Raw genomic sequence first — 24,327 nt, forward strand, 5'->3', positions numbered from 1 at the left:
AGTGCCCAACTCAGTGCAGAAACAATTCTATTATATGAGAACTGATGCAGAAAATGAGCATAGTTTTGTTTTCTGACATATCATCAGGTTTTAGGGCATTGAAATGCTTTGCTTTTACAGTATGTTAACTTAATCTTGTTCACACTGACATCTCAATAACATGTAAAGAATTAGAAGGTCTTTTTATGTTTTTTCTTTTAATTTTCAGTGCAGACTTGTTCTTAGAAATTCTCTATTGAAAACAAGTGTGAGTGAATGTTTTCCAAAATATTCCTTACAAATGGTAATTCATTTTCTTTGAGGCTCTTTGGAAAGGTGGTTGTTTATTTTCTAAAATTTCCTAAGCATCAGGAGACCAGTGTTCCCTACGTGATATCTAACAATAAGTCGGTTTCTCATGTATGTTAGAATGTGTCATGTAAATAGTAGTACCTTTTGTCTTACTGTTTGACGAGTGTTACATTGTGGGAATGAGTTCTAGTATTGACGTGCTTTGTCCATCTAGAGTCATTTCTATGAATGTGTTTTATGTTAATTGAGCGTCATTTTATATCCATATAAAACAAGCATTCCTATGAATGAATGTGAACATCCAAATGCTTTTGAGATAGAATCTTGCAACACAAATTTTAACTGAAGAAAAGCTTAATATTTGGTAACATTAAAGGATCAAAACAAACCCTGTAGATTTTTTGAGTTTTTACTGTTTTGCATCTACTTTAGTCTAACTACAGTTGATCATTTAATATGCCGAGCTATATCAACTTTCATTTGCTTATATGAAAATTACTTCAATTTTCTCTTATGCTACTCTTTATTTCAGGAAGAAGAAGATATATTTTCAGCTTTGTTTTTTATTGGTAATAATCATGGGAACTTCACAGCCAAGAGAGTACAGGGATTTGAGGTAGAGGTACAAGCTTATCTCTTCTCTGTAAATGGAGTTGCTTTATTCTTTTTGGTTGATAAATTATGACTGTTTAAGTTAAGTTTTGTCTTCTGTATAATGGATAGTATTGTATAGTTTTGTCCGAAATCTAGAGGTCTGCCCAAGGGTCAAGGTATCAGTTCGCGACATTTTTATGTTTTGTGAAGTGCAATCTTACTCATCTGCTATGGCTTACTACTTTTCTGTAGGGAGATAAACCAATCAGTCCAAAGTTGAGCAAGGCATTAGCCATGTGCCTTGGATGTTATACGAACAGGAAAGGTGACTGGTCATCACATTGTGGCCAAACTTATCTTTGATTTCCTATGTACTGAAAAGTGTAGAAATTTCTATTTTCCCGTGCTCTAGCAGGTCAAACTTACAAGCCTTGTCAAATACGGATGCCCATCTAGGAGATATTTAGAAAACTTAACTGAGTTACTGAAATGATTGGAGACAAATGTTCGCTCGCAACAATGTAACAGAAAGATTATTTTGATTTGCCCGAATATTTAGAAATCTTAACTGAGTTACTGAAATGATTGGAAACAAAATGTTCTCTTGCAATTATGTAACAGAAAGATTATTTTGATTTGTCCGGTCTTGTTTATTCAGGACGTGCTTAATTCTCTTTTACATTTTAGTTCCCTTCAATAAGGATAAGAATACGTTTCCAAACTATAGTAAAAAAGTAAAGGATAACACAATGAAGGCTTTGTGATAATGTTGAATTTCAAAAAGTTTCATGGAAGTTTTCTCATTCTTTGTAGCGTACTTTTTTAGTACTAGAAAAACCAAATGACAGTAGTCATACTTATCTTTATCCTTGCAATTCATTTCGTACTCATTTTGTACCCATAAAAAAAATAGCTAGAACGGAGAAGATGAAAATGGCCTATTGGTCCAAGGCTGGTCAATGTTTGGGATATTTCTCTTGAAGATTATGATTAAATTGATTGCTGAAGGCTTATCTACATTTTGCTGCAATCTCATACCTTTTGCTATGAGCCCAACAAAGATTTTGGATTGTTCACTAAGTTTGTAATACTTGCACATCAATATTGTCTTTATATTAGTTTTCCTTGTTTCATCCTTGTTCCAGATAGCACCATTCTGCAAAGGAGAACTGGGCTTGGACTGTCCCCAGGTAGCAGCGTTACTGGTGCTGGCTTTTTCATTGTCTTGCTCAGGACAACCTAAGTTTGATGTTCCTCCAACAGTATTTGCATATGCTCTTCCTTTATTTGGAAAAATCTCTCGTGCATTGAAACACGTTATGCACCCTGATTTTCTGTTGGTCCATTTGTGCAACCTCAGTGGAATGCCATTTCCAGCCAGAACATTGAATTTCAACAATGCGGGGTTATTGTCATGCATAGCTGAAGAAGGTATTTCAAATCACACAAAGTGCACTGGTCCATTATGCAGCTCTTCATGGCCGATTGAAACATCAGAAATCAGTTTCCAGCAAGATCCGTTTGATCCCAGCGAGACATCAACTTCCCTTGAATTATCAAGACAGAAAGTGAGTTGCTTAGATGAAAACAATATTCAATCTGTAAAGCTTTTATTTAAAGCTGCGACAGAAATCTGGCTGCTGATACAATCACAGCGTACACACAAAGCACGAAGGATGCTAAGGTCTAATTCTGCTGCTTTTTCATGTTTACCATTTTGGTCATATTTGCCTATGGCAATCTGTGCTTGAAAATTCCATTTATGTGCTATGGTTTATTTTCCATGCAGATCTTCCAAAGAAGAGCTGGAAATGATTGGTTGGAATGCTGATGGACGTATTGCTGCTTTGTTGGCCTTTGCATCATACCATGTTGAGGTAATCCAGCTGCTTGCTGAAATATGGGAGCAGCTCAAACCAAGACATGTTATTTGCATGAACACTTTGGATCTTCTATTGAAAAAGTTAGATTGTTGCTTAAAGAGATTGAGATATAGCTTTTCAGGTTTCTCGAGGGAGGAAGAATGCCATATTTTAGAACTTACCTTGCTAGCTTATGTACTTAAAGTGTACCAGGTGGGTACATGCTCATGCCTTGTACTGAACAAGCTGCAAGCTGCATTTTCTTGCTTAGAATGCCTTACTGAAGAAGGACAATTGAAACATTCTTCGTTTTACGAAGAACTAAAGAGGGCTTATATTGAACAGACAACAACTGAGGTTCCCAAACCCTTTCCTGTTCAGAAGTTACTTGAACTATTCTCCCTTGAGCAGTTTCCACTCGCTGGAGGATTTAAACATATCAAAGCAGAATTATTGGTCACCGGAAATAACTCTGAGAACCCCCTTCTTTATGTTTCAGGATTGCCTGTGGGTATCACATTCCAGATAACATTATACAATGTATCAAACAAGAACACTCTGTGGCTCCAAATGGCTGTTGGCCAGTCAGGCCAGTTTGTATTTCTTGATCTGTGCAAATTCGCAGGATCTGATGCAACAAGGACATGCACAGTTAATCTTCCATTTTATGAAACACCGAAGGTGCCATCTTTTTTATTAAGGGCTTGCATATGCATGGAATGCAAAGATGAAGTTGTCATTGATTGCAAGAAAGGCCAAGGACCAAAATATGATGTTACACTACTTAGCGAGGAAATTGATGTTTATTTGGCTCAAATTCGTAACAGATGATTTGCATGGGACATGCTATGCTTGTAACCTCGTCCATGTGATATAAGAGAAACCCTGGCAGCAACTTCCTCAATAGTCTTATGGAGACTTTTTCGATGCCGTGAGACTGTCGGTAATAGTACAACTATTTCTTCATGACAAGTTTATAACTAAGTAGAACTGCAAATTTTTGACGCATTAACATGTGTGATAACCATGTCTAAAAAGACTTAGCTTCCTCTTGCTGTCAACACTGCGGACAGCTGATCAAATGGAGGGATCATGAGACATTAGTAAAGGTGGTTGCTCAAGTTCTCTAGGTAAAGCATATGGTTCGATTAATTGGTAGAAGGAAAGTATATGCATTTTCATTTCAAAGTTTAACTTTACAGCAATGTTTATATCATAGGTTTTTTTTAATGGCCAGGATTTGATGCCGGGATCATAATGTGTAAAGCGCAGGACCACATCGGAAGCGGTGATATTCCATCCGGACCACGTTTACGAAAATAGCCCAGTGGGTACAAAGATGCTGCCTCCACCAACCATTTCCATTTTTAGGTCCATCCGTAGGCGCTACGGAGATTTCCTTGCATATAATTTTGTATTTTGTTCTGACGGTGAAAGGTCACTTGACGTCGTAGGCCTAGTAGACCCTTGCAAGTTATTGTTTTAAAAGTTTGGCCTATTGTACTTTTATATGTAACTAGTTTTTACACACGTGCAATGCACGTGATTTAATACCATGATTAAGTATTTTTGGCAGTTTGTGCTTATTTTTTTCTTTAAACTCTTACATCCCGATTATTTTTTTATGTTTGTTTAAATGGGATACACCCAATTTAAATTTTCATGTTATATTTGAATTGACACAAAACAAATATAATTTAAAAATAATTTGAATTTTCATATTATTTTTGATCGATATGAAACTAAGCTTTATTTGAGAAAGTATAACATTGCAAAGTGAAAAATATTAAAATAGTGTTATACAAGGAAGGTGAATATTTAAAACCAATATAGCAAAATGATTGATTTAAAGTATGTTAAAACGATGCAAAAGAGAATATGATGTTTATTCCTAATCATTGATAGACTTCATAAAAAAATATAAATTAAAGATTAATGCTAACTCTAGTATACTTTTATATGATAAAAACATCCACATAAGAATATAAAAGTACTGAAAAAATTCATGAAACTTTATTTTAAAGATTCCTAATTTCACTCAAAATAATTAAACTATTCTATAAAATATTCATAAAATATTATTTTTATTTCTTCTATTTTATTTTTTATTGAGTTAAGATCAATTCTTCTTCAGGTTTATCATTTATTATTTCTCGGACAATTCTAGAGTATTGTCTTCATCATTTACATCAATTGTGACATCAGGCTAATTTTGTATTTTTATGCTATTATCTTTCCTGGGCTCGTTAATTTTTTATCATCTCATTTAACTTTACAAAGAAGTCAAATGTACTTATAATGTTCAACACAAACTGCTCAAAATATAGACTTTGATTTTTTTTCTATTTCAATGAGAATAAAATATTAATTTCATATATATAAAATTCTTTGTGTTCCTAATTTATTACTTAAATAAATTAGAAGCTATCTCTTTATTTTCCTCTAAAATGAATTCTTCTGATGTGCATCCAATAAGAATTTCTGTTATTTCAATAATATTACATTTGTTCTATTCCTGTTATTTTTCATAAAGATCTAAACTGAATACCTGCATTATTCATTACCAATTTCTCTTAGATTATAATATTAATATTTAATTTGAAGAACACAGTATGGAATTTATGAATACTTACTAATTTTTCTTATGTCTTCCATGGAGATTTTTTCTTTGATTAGGATAAAGTTATTAAATTATTTTTTAATGTAACTCATTCAGTGCTTCATTAATAGATATGTCTTATGTTAATGCCAATTCAAGTGATTTTCATAGAGATTTTTTCTTTGATTAGGATAAAGTTATTAAATTATTTTTTAATGTAACTCATTCAGTGCTTCATTAATAAATATGTCTTATGTTAATGCCAATTCAAATGATTCATTGACGTTTTCTGAATTTTAGATTTATTTCCATCATTTCCCATTTACAATGGAAATAACTCAATTCTTTTAAAGTTATCTCTAAATATTCTAATAGTTTCTCCATATGTAATTCCTTGTATTCTTTTACCCTATAAATATTATTAACGTCAAAGATTAAAGTTTCTAAATTAAAATCAATTAATGCTAAGGTATAATATTATAGTGTTTTATCATTTCTATGGATTTAAACATCTATCAATTAATGTTACGAATGTATTTTGGCTACCCCAACTTATTACTAAAATTATATGAAATTACTTTAATTTATATAGTGCCGATAATTTTTAATCTATAATATTTTTATAAATTTTATCCATTAACCGGATGTTTTTAATCAATTCTTATTGTTTTTGTTTACCAATATCAACTTAGAGTATTCTTAGATGCTGAAAATGGATAGTAAATCCCTAAATTAGAAATTTTAATATATAGATTAATTTTGAAAAATATTAAATTTCAGTGGTCTACCAATCGACAAATTTGATGTGTGCTAGTTAAAAATTTTGAAATTTTAGAGTTTTTTTACGATTTTTAAATTTTGAAGGAGTTTTTTAAAAATTTTGAGGTCAATTTTGGCAAATTTTAATTTTTAGGTGTCTAAGAGTAATATCTTGAATTCATCTTATTTTATTTACAAATTTTAGAATTTTAGGGTGGCTTTTTATAATTTGAACTTTTGAAGGTGTTTCTATAATTTTTGAAATATTGAGGGTGTTAATTAAAAAAATTAAATTTAAATGTTAAAAATTTTAGGTGTATCATGGTAATCTCTTGAATTCATCTGTGTTGTCTGTAAGTTTTAAAATTTTAGAATTTTAATGTGCTTGTCTGTAATTTAAACTTTTGAGGGTGTTTCTATAATTTTTGAGACATTGAGGTGTTAACTGTAAATTTTAAATTCTTTGCAAACTGATGTTAATTTTTTAATTTCATGTTTTTTATTTTAAGTTTTGAGACATTTGGATGAGTTTTATAATTTTAAACTTTTCAGGGTCTTTTTTGTAATTTTAAAACTTTTTATGGTTTTTTTGCAATACTTCAGGTATTATAATATGTTATCTACTTGTAATTTCTTTATCTTAACAAACTAATATCATTTTTATGTTTTATATATTTTATTAATATTAGTTTTTTTAAATTGTTAAGCTAAACATGGTTCACATAGGATTAGGATAAGATATGATTATGATTAGGATAGATTAAGATATAAATAAAATATTCAAAATAGTGAAGAGTAATATTGACCATTGAAAATTAGAATTTGATTATAGATAATGTAGTTCAAACTATAAAGGGGTATATTTGTCTAAAAAGATTTTTTGAACTCGTGCTTTTAAAGGAGTATGATTTAATGCACTTTTGCCTTCTTTCACCCAGTGAGTTATTTTTATTACAACCCTGAGATGTAGATATTTTGCGAAAGGTCTCCTTCATTTCACTATTTCTAGTTGACTTGTGATTATTGAATACTCTTGAAATGTTAATGGTGCTATTAAGGTTGATAATCTAAATTTAGACGTATTTAATTAGTTTGAGAAGTGCATCTTATTTATCTTTCTTTAGATAGTTTGCTCAAGTAAATGGTACTTAAATACCCTATTGTTTCACTACATATACTTAATATTACACTTAATACCTTAAATTATAAAAAGTAGCATTTTAATATTTTACATTGTAGAAAATAAGCACTTATTACCCCCAAGTTGTAAAATTGACACTTAAATACCTTATTATTTCACCATTTTTACACTTAAACATTCTAAGTTATAAACAATAACACTTTAATATCCCAGGCTGTAAGAAAGTAATATTTCAATACTTTAAATTGTAAGAAAGTAGTATTTTAATACATTCTGTTCGTTGTCAAGACATATTCATAGGAATATTTTTATAACAACTATCAAAAGGTACTAATGCACCATTTTTTACAACTTAAGGCATTAAAATAAGGCATTAAAATGTTGCTCTTTACAATGGAGGGTATTTAAGTACCATTTTATTATATGTATTCTTGTTTTCAACAATACAAAAAACTTTACGTTGACTGCACTCATTATTAACTTTGTCAACAGATAAAAAATATTAAAGTTAATGAGTAGAATCAATTAGAAAACACTTACAGTTTACTTAGCTTTTATCAGTATGGGGGAGTTAGTCACCTAGAACTTTTTAAGTAGAACTGGGATAATTGGTAAAGTGGGATAATTTTTTGACACTGGGATAATTTAGTGAAACAATGATAGATAATTGGTAAAGTGGGATAATTTGGCAGGATAATTTGGTGGGATAATGATGGATAATATTATGAAGTTGCATAAATTGGTAGGATAATTTGGTGGGGGTAATGGTGGGTATAAATTACTATTATTCATAATTGTATATTAAAAATAATATAATATTGATAAGCAAATTCTAGTAATAACTATAAAATATAATGCAATAAAGCATCACTATTCATCTCAAATAATAAAAAAATTTATAAATAAATAAAAATCTAAATCCTTAGAGTGACTGGACTTCCATCATCCCACATGGCTTCTATCATCCCACATGGCATCTGCCATAGAATTTCTCCAAAACTCCTATAGCTGCTCGTTGAGTCTGTAACTCATCTTCTTTATCGGAGTCATCGTCTATATTAGGAACATTTCGTGGAGCTTCTAGTGGAGGATCATAAATGTCGAAGTTCAAATCTCATAACATCATAAAGAAATAAAAATAAGCATTTTTCAGCCATTAACCCTTTGGACCAATCTCATCATGATCGCTGAAAACAAATCAGCAAATAAATGAAATGTACACAGGAATCATCCATGGCCGCTAAACAGATGATCGACAGATGAACTATAAATATCCCAATCAATTTAGTGAGCCGATTTAATAATAATAGATATCACCATTAACCATTCAACATCTAATAATCAATGTGATCGCAAAGTTGCTTTCTAACTTATAAAAAAACATAAATAGCCCGCATAACTTTAGCATTAACCCACCAACACTATATTTTTAACCTAAACCACTGTTGTGGAAAGAAAACTTAGATCAAACAAATAATAATAAAGTAATTTAACGTCAAAAAGCTATCAATAAAGTAATACATCTTGAAGATAATAATAAAAGATCTAATCATCACAAAAACAAAGTAAAGACAGAAAAATGAACGGATGATTGACTTCATGGCAGAGAAATTTTCTAGGCGGAGAAACTAACCAAGAGGGAGGGGGCGGCGTTTCACTTTTTTTTCCTAATTGTATTCTTTCCAATATGTGGGATAATTTGAGAGAGGAGAACTTATGGTTATATATATAGGTAGTATAATTTGTGGGATAATTATGACCAATTATCCCAATTCTAATTCTAGTAGAATTCTACTTGACTAACGCACCAAAAAAATAATACAGTTCTAGTTCTACAAAAGTTCTACTTGACTAACACTATAAAAAATATCTCATTTTCTAGTTCTATGCGACTAACACCTTAAAAATTTATCCAATAAATTATCCCAGTTCTAATTTTAAGTTCTAGAGGACTAACCCCTCCTATGTGAAAACATAATGTGAAGCGACTTGTATTCCTATTTAACACTTATAATGTACGAAAATTCATTTCTCAACAATGTCTAGTATGTTAAACTTTCTATTATTTTTTCATTAAAAAAATAAAGTAACACTGACATGATCTTTTGCAAATTCGAAATCACTTGAGGTTATTAGTGCAAAAGCGCACAACAATGGTTTCCCTATATAGAAGCACTCTCCGTGTCCAATAAAAAAGAGCGATAGGAACCGAAGGCAAAATCCGTCTTCGTCTTTAAAAGGCGCCTCTTTTACATCAATCTCACTTCCCAAAACAAAGGAAGAATCGAAATCGAACTCTCGAAGTCGATCTCAAATCAATCCATCAACTCCTTCTCCAAATCCGGTAATCAAACCCTAACCAAGTCTCAGTCTTCCTAGCTTTTAGTTCTATTTACGGTAATTTCTCACTAGAATCTCCATTCTAGGGTTTCCAGATCTAATGGCCATTTAAGAGAAATTCGTGTTATTATCCTTGATTTCGTACAAAGATGGGAAAAGGAGGGCAAGATCAAGCGAAAAGAGCCGATCTAACCCCTCCTAAATCAAATTTCCCCGCTTGGTCCAAAACAATCCCTGAATGCGAGTCTCATTTCAAAGTCTCTGCCGATCGAGGCCTCTCGACCGCCGAAGCTTCGGATAGGCTCAAGATCTACGGTCCCAATGAGCTCGAGAAGCACTCGGGGCCGTCGATCTTTCAGCTAATCCTCGAGCAGTTTAATGACACTCTTGTGAGAATCCTTTTGGTCGCCGCTGTGGTTTCTTTTGTGCTCGCTTGGTATGATGGAGATGAAGGAGGAGAAATGGGGATTACTGCATTTGTGGAGCCTTTGGTTATTTTCTTGATTCTTATTGTGAATGCTGTTGTTGGGGTTTGGCAAGAGAACAATGCGGAGAAAGCATTGGAGGCTTTGAAAGAGATTCAATCGGAGCATGCTATGGTGAAAAGAGATGGGGTTTTTACCCCTAATTTGCCCGCGAGGGAGCTTGTTCCGGGGGATATTGTGGAGCTGAGAGTTGGGGATAAGGTGCCAGCTGATATGAGGGTTTTGTATTTGATAAGCTCGACATTGAGAGTGGAACAAGGGTCTTTGACTGGAGAGAGTGCGGCTGTGAATAAAACTAATAAGAGGGTTGAGTTGGAGACGACTGTTGTCAATGGGAGCTGTGTTTGTATGGTTGTGCAAACTGGTATGAATACTGAAATTGGTAAGATTCACTCACAAATCCATGAGGCTTCACAAGAGGATGATGATACTCCGTTGAAGAAGAAGCTGAATGAGTTTGGAGAGACTTTGACGGCTATAATTGGTGTGATTTGTGCTTTGGTTTGGCTTATTAATGTGAAGTATTTCTTGAGTTGGGACTACGTTGATGGGTGGCCAAGGAATTTTAGGTTTTCGTTCGAGAAATGTACATATTACTTTGAGATTGCGGTGGCTTTGGCTGTCGCTGCAATCCCTGAGGGGTTGCCTGCTGTGATTACGACTTGCTTGGCACTCGGAACGAGGAAGATGGCACAGAAGAATGCATTGGTGAGGAAGTTGCCAAGTGTTGAGACTTTGGGATGTACTACAGTGATTTGCTCTGATAAGACGGGTACATTGACAACAAATCAAATGTCAGCAGTGAAGCTCTTGGCAATGGGGCGGTGGACAGATAGTCTTCGAAGCTTTAAAGTAGATGGGACTACATATGATCCTTGTGATGGGAAGATTCATGACTGGCCAGGCAGTAACATGGATGCTAATCTTCAAATGATTGCAAAGATTGCTGCTGTTTGCAATGATGCCAGTATTGCTCATTCTGGGCATCAGTATGTTGCCAGTGGGATGCCAACAGAGGCAGCTTTGAAGGTAAGAATTTAAGAATATGAATCTATATCTTTGTTAAACTTTATTTCTTTTATAAACTTTGCTCTTAAACAATATATATGCAAATCTATTTATTTCTACATGATATAATTTTGCTTCTTCTGAACAAGCTTGTATAACCGTGTGACCAAAAATGTTTTGTCAGTTTTCTTCATGTTCTCGTTGTTGTTATCATCCTTCGACGAATTAATAAGGACTAATAGAACAATCTCTACTTGTTTCATTACTTTTTGCTTGATCTTTGATGCATCAGGACTTAGGCATGCATGTCATAAGGTATCTCTGTCAACATTTTGGTTAAAATATTTTCTTTTATGCAGTTTGTATTTCTTTTTGAACTGATTTATAACATCATGGCCATCATCTAGGACTTTTTCATATGGAAAAATGAGTTAATCTACGAAGTACACCACCTCTAAAGTCTAAATTTTCACAATGTGCTGTTGGCTATATATCAGCCATCTGAATTTTAATGCCAAATTCTTTTATGCACTTTGTATTTCTTTTTGAACTGATTTATAACATCATGGCCATCATCTAGGACTTTTTCATATGGAAAAATGAGTTAATCTACGAAGTAGACCACCTCTAAAGTCTAAATTTTCACAATGTGCTGTTGGCTATATATCAGCCATCTGAATTTTAATGCCAAATTCTTGAACCAGGATGCTCTGAAGGTTAAGGTGCCCAAGAAAACAGATAAACCAGTTATAGTTAAAAATACAAGAAGTTTTACTCTATCATTTTGCATATGCTTTTGCAAACAAACAGCAATTCAGAATTTTTCGTGACTAAGAAGAACTTGAAGGTGAAAATTGTTCATGTAGATAACAAAAGGGTAAAACTGACAGTTGACTAGCTAAGCCGTCTAGATTGAATAAGTTATAAAACCTTTCAGAAGAGGGTATTCCCGAAGAAGGGTAGATATTTAAGTCAAATGTGATCTTTTATTGATGTAGCATCACAAAACATGACTGCAATAATGGACGTGTGAAACAATTTTGAAGGCAAGAAGTTATTGATCAGTCTGCATACTCAACTTGCCTGATTCTAAATAATACTGCAACGGGCAAGCAAAGGGGGGGGGGGGGGGGGGTCTGAAAAAGCAGTATCCAAGCTTTTTTGTAGGCTTCAACAATATGGTTTTCATCAATGATGATCTTTGTTACCTAGGTACTTCTAATTTCAAGTTGTACCCGTAACCGGACTCCTTCGACACACTCCTTGCATATATGCACATTTATTCTGGCATGTACTCAATTATACAATACGTACCTTAATTTGAAACATTTGTTATACATTTTTTTGACATAAATCCTACACTTCACATCCACTTCTTGAAACTCGTTGGACATAGGTTGAATTATGATTTTGAAGTGTTGTTTTGATGTCTAGTTCAAAACTAGTGATTTTCCAATTTATAATCCACATAATAAAGAAACATAAAAATGTTATAGGAATGTTAATATCCTTGTTCCTCATGTAAATTATTAATTCCAATATATACTATATGTGTATATAAATATTTCTATAGCCGTGTCCCCCTACCCTACCTTCTACAAATTTTCCGTGTCCCAAACACATATCCATACATGTTCCCATGCAACATAGGTGATGATTAAGTGAGAACTGTTATATGCTATAGAGCTGTTTGATTGGTCCTTAATATATGTTTTAATTTAAGATTTTCTGTGAGGGCATGCATGCAAAAGGTTGAGTGTGCTGATAAATTAAATTGGGATTCCTTTAGAGATTGTTTTCTTGATCTCGGATATGAAAAGAACAAAAATACTTACTAAGGCGTCTCATCTTGGTAGTCAAAAATATTCTTGCTTCTATAGGAATAGATTATATAATAATGTAGATGGGGATGAAGACTAGCAGGAGAGGTGAAATAGTAAATTTGTTGCTACAAGAACTTGTACTTATTTCTGGGACAAATTTGGCTTATCTGGTTAGAATAATCTGTAGTATTTGTTCCTGTTTCCTTCAGGTCCTTGTTGAGAAAATGGGACTGCCAGCAGGATGTAGTCCTTCACTGCTGGAATCTGATGGATTATTACGTATGTATCTCATTTTATTATTCTTTTCATTCTCTGATCACTACATTTAAGCAAATTTGTGAAAAAAGTGTAATTTGTTGCTTATTCTTTCTATATTAAGGATGCTGTCAATGGTGGAAAGGGACTGCCCAAAGGATTGCAACTCTTGAGTTCGATCGGACTCGAAAGTCAATGGGAGTTATTGTGAAATCAAAATCAGGAAGCAATTCCTTACTTGTAAAGGTATATTGCAAACATTCTCATCTTTTTTTGAATTGAAGGATGCATGCTTGAATTGAGATCTTTCATCCTTCTTTCTGTTTGGCTGATGCTGTTTGCAAAGAAGTGCGTGTCATGGTTAGATATTCTTCCAGAGTTTATATTCTAAATAACAGAATTATTTTTTTGTTTTACAATTTTTCCCCTAAATTTAATTCTTTGACGTCTTTAAAAATTTTATTTTTGGGATAATGGATTGGTTATCTGTTCTCTTATTTATCAGGGTGCTGTGGAGAGTTTATTAGAGAGAAGTGCCTATGTTCAATTGCTTGATGGTTCTGTTGTGCTATTAGATGATAATTCAAAACATCTTATTTTACAAGCTCTACATGAGATGTCCACAAATGCTTTACGCTGTTTGGGTTTTGCGTATAAGGATGATCTGGCAGAATTCTCAACTTACGATGGCGAAGATCATCCAGCTCACAAGCTTTTACTTGATCCCTCTAATTATTCATCAATTGAAAGTGACCTCATTTTTGTTGGCATGGTTGGCCTTCGGGTACGTACTGGTTTATATCCTGACAGCCATATGTGACCTGCCGTACAAATAGAACCTGTTCCAGTCATCTGTATACATTGACTGATATTTCTCATTTGTCATAATTTCCATCATAGGATCCTCCAAGACAAGAGGTTCACAAGGCGATTGAGGACTGTCGAGCAGCTGGAATTCGAGTTATGGTAATAACTGGTGATAATAAAGAAACAGCAGAAGCTATTTGTCGTGAAATAGGTGTATTCAGACCTGAAGAGGATATTAGCATGAGGAGCCTTACTGGCAAAGAATTTATGTTTCACCTTGATAAAAAGAGTCTTTTGAGGCAAAAAGGCGGACTTCTCTTTTCCAGGGCTGAGCCCAAGCATAAACAAGAGATAGTGAGGTTGCTAAAAGAAGATGGTGAAGTGGTTGCAATGACAGGGGATGGGGTGAATGATGCCCCTGCTCTGAAAATGGCAGATATCGGTATTGCAATGGGTATTGCAGGGACTGAGGTAATCTCCTATATGCTGCTTTGTCTTTTAATTTACTTTCTGCAGTGAAAATCCCCCTTAGTGAAGTGATTTTATCTGGCTTTTTTGCCTAATGATCATCTAGGAATTATACATGCATACAGATATATATGTTATATATGTACTCATGTATATTATATAGCATTTTTGTGTATGCATGTAATCAACGTCAAATCGGCAAAAGCAAAAGAAGTGTTTTGGAAACATATGGGGACAAGAACCATCAGTCTATATGGGTGTGAAAGAATTTTACAACATGACCATTTGATTTGTAATGGCATGATGGACAGTTAGGGGATTGAAAACATTCAGGTTCAACATGAATGGTGCGGGCATCTGGTCACCTCTCACCCATTCTCACCCTTTATTTTAACATTTTACTGGTTCATGTTTTGGGAAGTTTTTTGTTAACTTATTTATCAGTCAATGGTAATGATGGTAATAACAGCTACTTTATACCAGAAAAGGTTGATCATTCTATTTGTAATCATTTTCAATTTTCCCTTTTTTCCCCTCTGGACGCTTTCCAGGTTGCTAAGGAAGCCTCAGATATGGTCTTAGCAGATGATAATTTCAGCACAATAGTTGCAGCAGTTGGTGAAGGAAGATCCATTTACAACAATATGAAGGCTTTCATACGGTTTGTTCTTCATATCTGTATTAGCCTTTTCCACTCCTTTTTTTTTCATGCCTTGTTAACTATTGAATTTTAATAGATTTTTAAACAGGGTATCTCTAAAAGCTTGAGCATTAACATGTCAATGCTTTTGCCAGATGAATATATTGGATTGAGACTTTCATCTTTGTAGTTAATCATACAGTTTCATTTTCTTTTTCCTAATTTTTGCTAATCAGCAATGTTGTATTGAGATCAATTGAAGTTTGTGACCATGGGACTCATCTATGCACTATCACCCTTTTCTTTATTCAACATATTCATGTTTCCTTTAGAGTATGTGCATGACAATCTTTCTGGAAGCTACTACATAGCACCTATGAAGCACGGACACGCATAACATGAAGCCGTGTCGTGTTGTGTCCGTGTCGGACACACGTGTCGAACACACATATCCTATGTATTTTTTAGGATTTGCCTCGTGTCGGCGTGTCGGATGGCCGTGTCGGATCCGTGTCCGTGCTACATAGCATAGCACTTCAGATGAAGTCTGGTTTAAGATTGCACTTGTTTTGGAATGGTAATGTTCGAAAATTTTTGGTTATTTTAGGTAATAAATCTTAGATCTAGGAAGGCACTTAAGTTGTCAGCAGTTGGGTGCCTTGTAGCAGATAAGTGAGTTTTACGACCATAAGAATTTGGACTCTAGCTTACCCACCAGTCGGTGTACAAATACCTGATTGTCGCAAATGATTGCATTGTCAATTTGGAAATTATTAACTTACTATAGGACACGTGAGAACTAACCTTCAAACATATTCACTGAATCATCATTAGTGCATATGGAGGTTTTTGGTGGTGGTGTTAGGATTGTCTCTTTTTTCTCTCTCATTCCCAATTGCATCCTATTGGTTCATTGTGTTCTTAATCATTGTCTCAAGCTCTCTAGTTCCACCATCTAGAAGTTAGGGAAGGATATGATTGTTAGTGGGAAAAGGGGAGGCATCATTAACCATACTAGTTTAGGAGGGTAAAAGATAAAACAATTTATTGGTAGATGGGAAGGGAAGAAGGGTAAGGAGAGAAAGTGCGGGTGGGAATAGACTTGTATAACCTATATTGGTCTTAAATATAGTCTTTTATATTTTATGGTCATTACATTACTTCTGTTTTTATATGAACAGTAATGTTGTGGGTGGATGAAGAACACATCATACTACTTTTGTAGTTGATACTTGTGTTCATTTTACTCCTTTCTGAGTTGACATTAGGAATAGTTGAGATTAGTTGCCTAGTATACTGTCTTCCTGTTAATAACTCAGGTACATGATCTCTTCAACTATTGGTGAAGTTGCTTAAATTATAAGTTACATTTATATATCTTAATAAAAGAATATCAAACAATTACTCTTTTCTTTGTCGAGTTTTGAAATTTTAGCCTTTTATTTTTGTGATTTCCAACTTTTCAAGGGCGAGTTTTGCAATTTTTAAAACTTAGGGAGTGTTTTTTTAATTTAAATTTTAAGTTGGGTGCTTGTAATTTTAATATTTCATATGTTAGTGGTAAGTTTTCAAATGTCAAGATATTTCTTACAACTCTAAAATTTTAAGGGTACTTTTTCCCAATTCTTGAAACTTTGTGTTGCTTTTTGCAAAATTTAATCTTCTACAATTTGCTTATAATTTCTAGATTTAATGTGTATTGGTTATAAGTTTTGAAATTTCAAGATTTTTTGCGAGTTAAAGTGAGTATGATATATAAATATTTTTATTTATTTTCTCAGAGTAATATAGATACACAATAACAACAACATTATACCAAAACTTTTGGGCCATTTACACGAAATTCTATTACTTTCTATGGATCTAAGCTACTCTTTTTTAGGTTAATTAAATTTGGCCTTTTTCCATAAAGGTAAATCACTATTATATTATTTTTCAACGTATGTACCTAATTAGTCTCTGGGGCCAACCTATTATCCAAAAAAAAGAGGTCTCTGGGGCCAAGCTCTAATATTCCTTCTTAGTTAACCATAATCTCATTATCTTTTCTAATTAGTGCATTTAGTCTCAGTTGCACGAGGTCAAACTATCACAATCGAATTTTGCTAGTTTTAACTAAGCATGCCCAATCTCTATCCTCATAAGTAATTGCTAGTTTTAACTAAGCATGCGCAATCTCTATCCTCATAACTAATTGCTAGTTTTAACTAAGCATGCACAATCTCTTTCCTCATAACTAATGCACTCGTTCCCTATTCTATTTCTTACATTTAGTTGTTATTCATAATATTATCATTTCTATTACTCTTATTTGTGCACATGGCAGTTTTTAATTGTTCAATATTTTAATACATAAAATATTATCGATTCCAAATATATTCCATGATTATAGATGACTCCGGGACTGATTTATGAACCATCTTATTCTCAAACTCAATATCTTAAAATTAGTCATTTCTTAATGGCAAACACGCAGATGCACAAAAAATAACAACCAAGAACTTGTAAATTATTATTGGTATTTACAAGTTCATTATACGATGTGCTAATTGGCTTTTATCTGTTTCTAAGCAACTCGTCTTGACTTTTATTTTAATTTCATGGTTCCTGGTGCTTAAAGTTGTTTCTGTTCTGCATATAGTTATCTTCAGCAATAAGAGAAAGGAGAGAGAATGCAAAATAAATGTCAATCCTGGGGGTTCAGATGCAAGTTAAATTTAGTATTCTATATCCAACTCTGATCCAAAACTGGTTTATATGCGAATAATTTCATATAAATAGGATCAAATTTGAGAAGAATCTTATTAGCAGTACAGAGATATAAAAGATACTTCTTTCTAATATCGTTTTAAATTGAAATGAAAGGTAACATGAAGTTCGAATTCCTTAGATCATCTGTGATTTGACGGGTAGAATTTTTAACAAATTCCTGTGAGTATATTTATAATCATTATACTAAGGGTCAGTTTGGCAAATTACACAAAACTAAGTCAAAACTAGGCCAGGATCAATCCGGACCTAATTTTGTGCTAAATTGAATTTCATTTGGACCGGCACCCTCCTGTTCCAAATGAAAACCAGTTTAAGACCACTATTTGGCCTATGAAAACAGGGTCAGTTCAGACCCTCTTGTTTGCTAAATAAAAAATCTTTCAAAACTGGGTCAAGTTTGAACCTGGCACAGTTTTGAGAGATTGTCAAACACACCCTAAGGAAGATGTTTAATGTGTTTTTTAATAACGAATTCAAGATCTTTGGAGCCATATTCAAACCGAATTCAGATCCGAACCGGAACCTCCCAACCAACCGGGTCATCCCACAATTCCCTTCAGATACAATTTTTCAGATAAGCTTTGTGAACAAAATGGTTTGTAAAGACGGTTTTTTGAGTAAACTAGATTTTATGCACGTGCAATGCATGTGGTTAAATACCGTGATTAAGTACTTCTGGTTTATTTTCTTACTAAAATTTATTTCTTGGTTACACTTCGATAGTTTTGCTCACTTATATCTCTAAACTTTAGCATTGTGATTATTTATTTCTTTGAATGTTTGTTTGAATATGCTACACCAAATTTAAATTTCCATGTTGATAATTAAATTGTCAGGAGATAAATATAATCTGAAGCCAATTTGAATTTTCATGTCATTTGGACCGACATGAAACTAAGCTTGACATGATAAAGTATAGCGCTGCAAAAGTGAAAACACTTAAAAAATAGCATTATAAAAGGAAGACGAATAATAAATCCAATAAGCCAAGATGATTAATTTAAAGTGGGCTAAAATGATAGAAAATAGTTTATAAAAAAAATCATAAGCTAAAGATTAATTCTAACTTAGTAAATTATTGTTAAGTTTAATTGTATGAATTTTGGAGTAGGTTTTCTAACATCATATCTCTTTCGAATGTTGTGATGGCATATATCAGTAATTTGATTTTTTTTACATTTATAAAGAGCCTTGATGGAGATACTTTTGTCTTGGCAGCTTGTTCTGAAAGAGCCCTACATATTAGTTTTAAAATATAATATTTTTTTTTTTATTGTGTTATATGGATGTTTGCTTGGTTTACGTACTATTCTCTTATTTCTTCAGCAAGTTATATCTTTGGGTTGATATATATTATTAACGCAATTTACGATGATATGCATATCTCCTCTAGAAATTTGAGAACTTTAATAAGAATTTAAGGTGAATATTATATTTAATGGTTATTAATAAGAATTTTAGTAATGAAATATGTTACCTTCATATTAAAAAATCTTAAAATCTAATAATGCTATTATATCTTTGATTGTATCTTTAAGAATTGATCCTTCGTTAGTAGTCATATCCGTAAATAAAGTAACACAGAGTCATGACACCATATGGTAAAAATAAAAAGGGCGTAATTATATTTTTTTTGCTAATGGAGAGTCATGACGTGCTAATTTTTCTTTTATCTTCCATGAAGAATGTTTCTTTCATTTGGAAAAAGTTGTTCAATATATTCTTTAAGGGGAATTCAGTCGGTGCTTCTTTGATATATTTGTTAATGTCAATTGAAGTGATCCATTGACGTTTCCAAATTTTGTGTTTATTTCCTTCAGTTTTCTATTTGAAATAAAAATTGTTTGCTTCTTTTGAAGGATATTTCTAAATTTTCTGATCTTTCTCCATACATAAATCTTTGTATTTTTTCATCTTGTAAATATTATTACCACTAGAGATTAATATTTATAAATTATAATTAATTAACTAATCTATTATATTATATCTTTTATCAATTTTATGCGATTCAGTCTTCTATCAATTAATGGTACTTATGTTTTTTTTGCTACTTTAACATATTGGTAAAATTATATGCAGTTACTTTAATTAATAGAGTAACGTTAATTTTTAATCTATCATATGTTTTAAAATTTTAATTCCTTAACTGGATATTTTTAATCTATTGTTATTGTTATGTTTTACTAGCATCAATTTAGACTAATTTTATATTCTAAAAAAGAATTGTAAAACTTAAATTATAAGTTACATTTATATATCTTAATGAAAGAATATCAAACAATTACTATTTTCTTTGTCGAGTTTTGAAATTTTAGCTTTTTATTTTTGTGATTTTCAACTTTTTAGGGGGTGAGTTTTGCAATTTTTAAAACTTGGGGAGTGTTTTTTTTCAAAAATTTAAATTTCAAGTTGGGTGCTTGTAATTTTAATATTTCATATGTTGGTGGTAAGTTTTCAAATGTCAAGATATTTCTTATAACTCTGAAATTTTAAGGGTGTTTTTCCCAATTCTTAAAACTTTGTGTTGCTTTTTGCAAAATTTAATCTTCTACAATTTGCTTATAATTTCTAGATTCGATGTGTATTGGTTATAAGTTTTGAAATTTCAGAATTTTTTGCGAGTTAAAGAGAGTATGATTTATAAATATTTTTATTTATTTTCTCAAAGTAATATAGATACACAACAACAACAACATTATACCAAAATTTTTGGGCCATTTACACGAAATTCTATTACTTACTATGGATGTAAGCTACTCTTTATTAGGTTAACTAAATTTGGCCTTTTTCCATAAAGGTAAATCACTATTATATTATTTTCATGGTATGTAACTAAGTCTCTCGGGCAACCTATTTTCCCAAAAAAACAAGGTCTCTGGGGCCAAGCTCTAATATTCCTTCTTAGTTAACCATAATCTCATTATCTTTTCTAATTAGTGCATTTAGTCTCAGTTGCATGAGGTCAAACTATCACAATCGAATTTTGCTAGTTTTAACTAAGCATGCCCAATCTCTATCCTCATAAGTAATTGCTAGTTTTAACTAAGCATGCGCAATCTCTATCCTCATAACTAATTGCTAGTTTTAACTAAGCATGCGCAATCTCTTTCCTCATAACTAATGCACTCGTTCCCTATTCTATTTCTTACATTTAGTTGTTATTCATAATATTATCATTTCTATTACTCTTATTTGTGCACATGGCAGTTTTTAATTGTTCAATATTTTAATACATAAAATATTATCGATCTTATAATCATCTTATATAATTTTTCATTCGATTCCAAATATATTCCATGATTATAGATGACTCCCGGACTGATTTATGAACCATCTTATTCTCAAACTCAATATCTTGAAATTAGTCATTTCTTAATGGCAAACACGGTCTCTGGGGCCAAGCTCTAATATTCCTTCTTAGTTAACCATAATCTCATTATCTTTTCTAATTAGTGCATTTAGTCTCAGTTGCATGAGGTCAAACTATCACAATCGAATTTTGCTAGTTTTAACTAAGCATGCGCCATCTCTATCCTCACAACTAATTGCTAGTTTTAACTAAGCATGCGCAATCTCTATCCTCATAACTAATTACTAGTTTTAACTAAGCATGCACATTCTCTATCCTCATAACTAATGCACTCGTTCCCTATTCTATTTCTTACATTTAGTTGTTATTCATAATATTATCATTTCTATTACTCTTATTTGTGCACATGGCAGTTTTTAATTGTTCAATATTTTAATACATAAAATATTATCGATCTTATAATCATCTTATATAATTTTTCATTCGATTCCAAATATATTCCATGATTATAGATGACTCCGGGACTGATTTATGAACCATCTTATTCTCAAACTCAATATCTTGAAAATTAGTCATTTCTTAATGGCAAACACGCAGATGCACAAAAAAATAACAACCAAGAACTTGTAAATTATTAAAAATGACATAATTTTTGCAGAATTCCGTTGTTTAAAAGCTAAAAAAACCCTTTATCTATGAAAGGTATTAAAATCATTAATATTATAAATAGACACTTGCATGTCTTGAAAATACACTTCTTTTTAGAACGATCCATATGGGAGCGGACCGTTTCAGCTGCGCATGAGGTGTGAAATAACAAATTTGCCCCCACCCCCCACAAAAAAAAAAAAATTCACATGCGTGGCTCGAACAACCCACTCCCATGCAGATAGAACTGAAGAGATGCAAACTCTAGATCAGAAAAGAACTTACAGAGTTTCAAATGGAAAAGGAAGAAAATGGATGGTAGAAGTTAGTTTTTTGGTGAAGTAAAATATAATCATATTATTATTGATTTAGAAATTTCATATCCAGATATTTGTTAAGACGTCTAAAATAATGAAACTCTATATAAAAAAGGGTACTCTTCATTTATTAAAAAAAGACAAAAAAAACCAGTTTAAACAAGGTTTTTTGTTTAAATTACTTTTCAGATCAACGTTTGTTTTGAGACAAGAAAATATATAAGGCTTTTTTTTATAATTTACGCTGAGATTTGACGTGAGCGTAATTAATATACGAACTAGCTCCACTCCAGTCTCTTAAAAGTCGGGTACAAATCCGAATTTAATTTCCAGAGAAATATGGAATCTCTACAAAATTCCTCTCTATTTCAGACATCTATTCGAGGAATTTATTAAGTTTACTCCAAATCGACAGTAGCTATGAACACCACAATGGCCGAAACTTTCTCGAACAGGAAGTTTCCTCCAAACTTTTCATATTTTGCTTTTCAAGTTACGCCGTTTTAGGGATTTTAGTTTTATTCATCAAAAATTTGAAATAAAAATTACTCTTATTTGATGCTGAGTAGTTCTACAATAGAGCAAGTTACTTACTTTTTAGGAAAACTAGTATGCAAAATGCGTGTTGCACGTTATGCATGTTAAGGAACCATATAAGATAAAAGTTGAATGCCAACTATTTTTTCTTACTACTGTTTTCAATATGCCTCTCCAATATTAGGTGAATCTAGATGATGCACACTGTCAGGGTATGCTCCCAAGAATCCTTCCTTCTTCTCGATCTCCTTCAATTCTTCAGGCGTAAGCCTTACTGCGAACCCCGTAAATGCAGTATCATAATAGTAGATCATTCGTGACCGAGCAAATTCTTCGGAGTTATTGGGCAAAAATGATCTATACCATTTCCTAAGCTCATTTTGGTCCAAATGAGCTTTTTTTGGTGGAGCAACTTGAATTATGTAAGTCTTCAGATTATCGTTGGTATTATTTTGGTTGATGGATGTAACAAATTGACATAGATTTGAAGAGAAGAGGAAGAAAAAGAATAGGCATGAAGAAACCATTGTGTTCATTTATTTCCTTTGGGGATCAAAGTTTGGTGGTTTTGGGCACCAAATGAGAGTGCTACTTATAGATGATGTAGGTTTGATGGTTATTAGTGAAGCATTTATAGATGTACATTCCGAATTTACTTCACAAAAGCAATACGTTAGATTTGTGTAAATGCTAATAAAGGAATATCCGTTATGAAACACAATTTGTCAAAGTAATAAAAGATATGAAAAATTTAAGAAGGAGAGGTCTTAAGAAATGCATCTAGAAAAGGCACGTACTAACTAAAAGAAATATGTTCTTATGTGATATATTTGGGGGCATGGGATGAGATGTGAAGATAAAATTTATTTAAAATCAACCAACCTTTGAATAAAAAAGCAACTAAGTAAATGACAATAAACTAGTCCTTATCTTTACCTCTTGCTGCTTTCCTTATCATTTGAGTTATTAGAAAATTAAGGAACGAGATGTGCTAATAAAAGTTCACAAATTTTGACTCACTAACAAAGACCAGACCAAAAAAAAAAGACTCACTCACTTCAACACTCAACTCACTCCTACATCATTTTATTTATTTGATACGAAATTATATCAGGTTTTCTTAACTCATTTCTTTCGTGTCTGGCGATATTCCCAAACAGCTCGAAGTGATGTCATTACTTCTTTAAAAACTTTATTAGCCTCTTCTTCATCTTCAATTTTAGCTATGTTATGGGTGATTAAGCAAGAGGCTTCAACATTAGTAATTTTTTACCTTCATTTTTGGGACATCACTCTCAAAAGAAAACTGAGCTTTCTCAAGTTCATCTTCACTAGGTTCACAGTTGAATCGTAGGTCTCTTTCTTCTTTTTCTTCCTTACTTCATATTTCTTGTCCTCCTCGTCATTGAAGTATTCTTCTATAGATTCTTCTTTTTCTTCCTTACTTCATATTTCTTGTCCTCCTCGTCATTGAAGTATTCTTCTATAGACGGTTCTTCTTCATCGTCTGATAGCATTTTGCTTAATATTGGTTTGTCCCAAATGATTCTTCATCACTCGAAGAGATTTCAATCACATCACGCTTAGCCATACTTCTAATTTCAAATGGGTCGGGTACAGACTTACAAAATTTGATTTGTTTGTTACTTGCACTTTTATTATAAAAAGATG

At 32.5% G+C, this 24,327-nt stretch overlaps 2 protein-coding genes across 3 annotated transcripts in view; both read left to right on the forward strand.

Annotated features, from left to right (window-relative positions):
* The window catches only part of LOC109842728 (protein SIEL), a 9,986-nt gene extending 5,667 nt beyond the window's left edge, over positions 1-4,319 (forward strand). The window contains exons 6-10 of one of the 2 annotated variants that reach the window (XM_020411593.1): positions 824-913; positions 2,031-2,569; positions 2,675-3,690; positions 3,786-3,877; positions 3,985-4,319. In XM_020411593.1, the coding sequence (XP_020267182.1) occupies positions 824-913; positions 2,031-2,569; positions 2,675-3,578 (1,533 nt within the window). In that variant the 3' untranslated portion in view covers positions 3,579-3,690; positions 3,786-3,877; positions 3,985-4,319. Of the gene's footprint in view, positions 1-823; positions 914-2,030; positions 2,570-2,674; positions 3,878-3,984 lie in introns of both variants that reach the window. The other variant, XM_020411592.1, reaches the window with a different exon arrangement.
* LOC109841479 (calcium-transporting ATPase 1, endoplasmic reticulum-type-like) overlaps positions 9,448-24,327 on the forward strand; it is an 83,207-nt gene continuing 68,327 nt past the window's right edge. The window contains exons 1-6 of the mRNA XM_020410446.1: positions 9,448-11,100; positions 13,112-13,181; positions 13,282-13,403; positions 13,663-13,941; positions 14,058-14,435; positions 14,984-15,093. Of these exons, the coding sequence (XP_020266035.1) occupies positions 9,736-11,100; positions 13,112-13,181; positions 13,282-13,403; positions 13,663-13,941; positions 14,058-14,435; positions 14,984-15,093 (2,324 nt within the window). The 5' untranslated portion in view covers positions 9,448-9,735. The remainder of the gene's footprint in view (positions 11,101-13,111; positions 13,182-13,281; positions 13,404-13,662; positions 13,942-14,057; positions 14,436-14,983; positions 15,094-24,327) is intronic.

Source organism: Asparagus officinalis, chromosome 5, assembly GCF_001876935.1.
Source record: "Asparagus officinalis chromosome 5, Aspof.V1, whole genome shotgun sequence".
Taxonomy (NCBI): Eukaryota; Viridiplantae; Streptophyta; class Magnoliopsida; order Asparagales; family Asparagaceae; genus Asparagus; species Asparagus officinalis.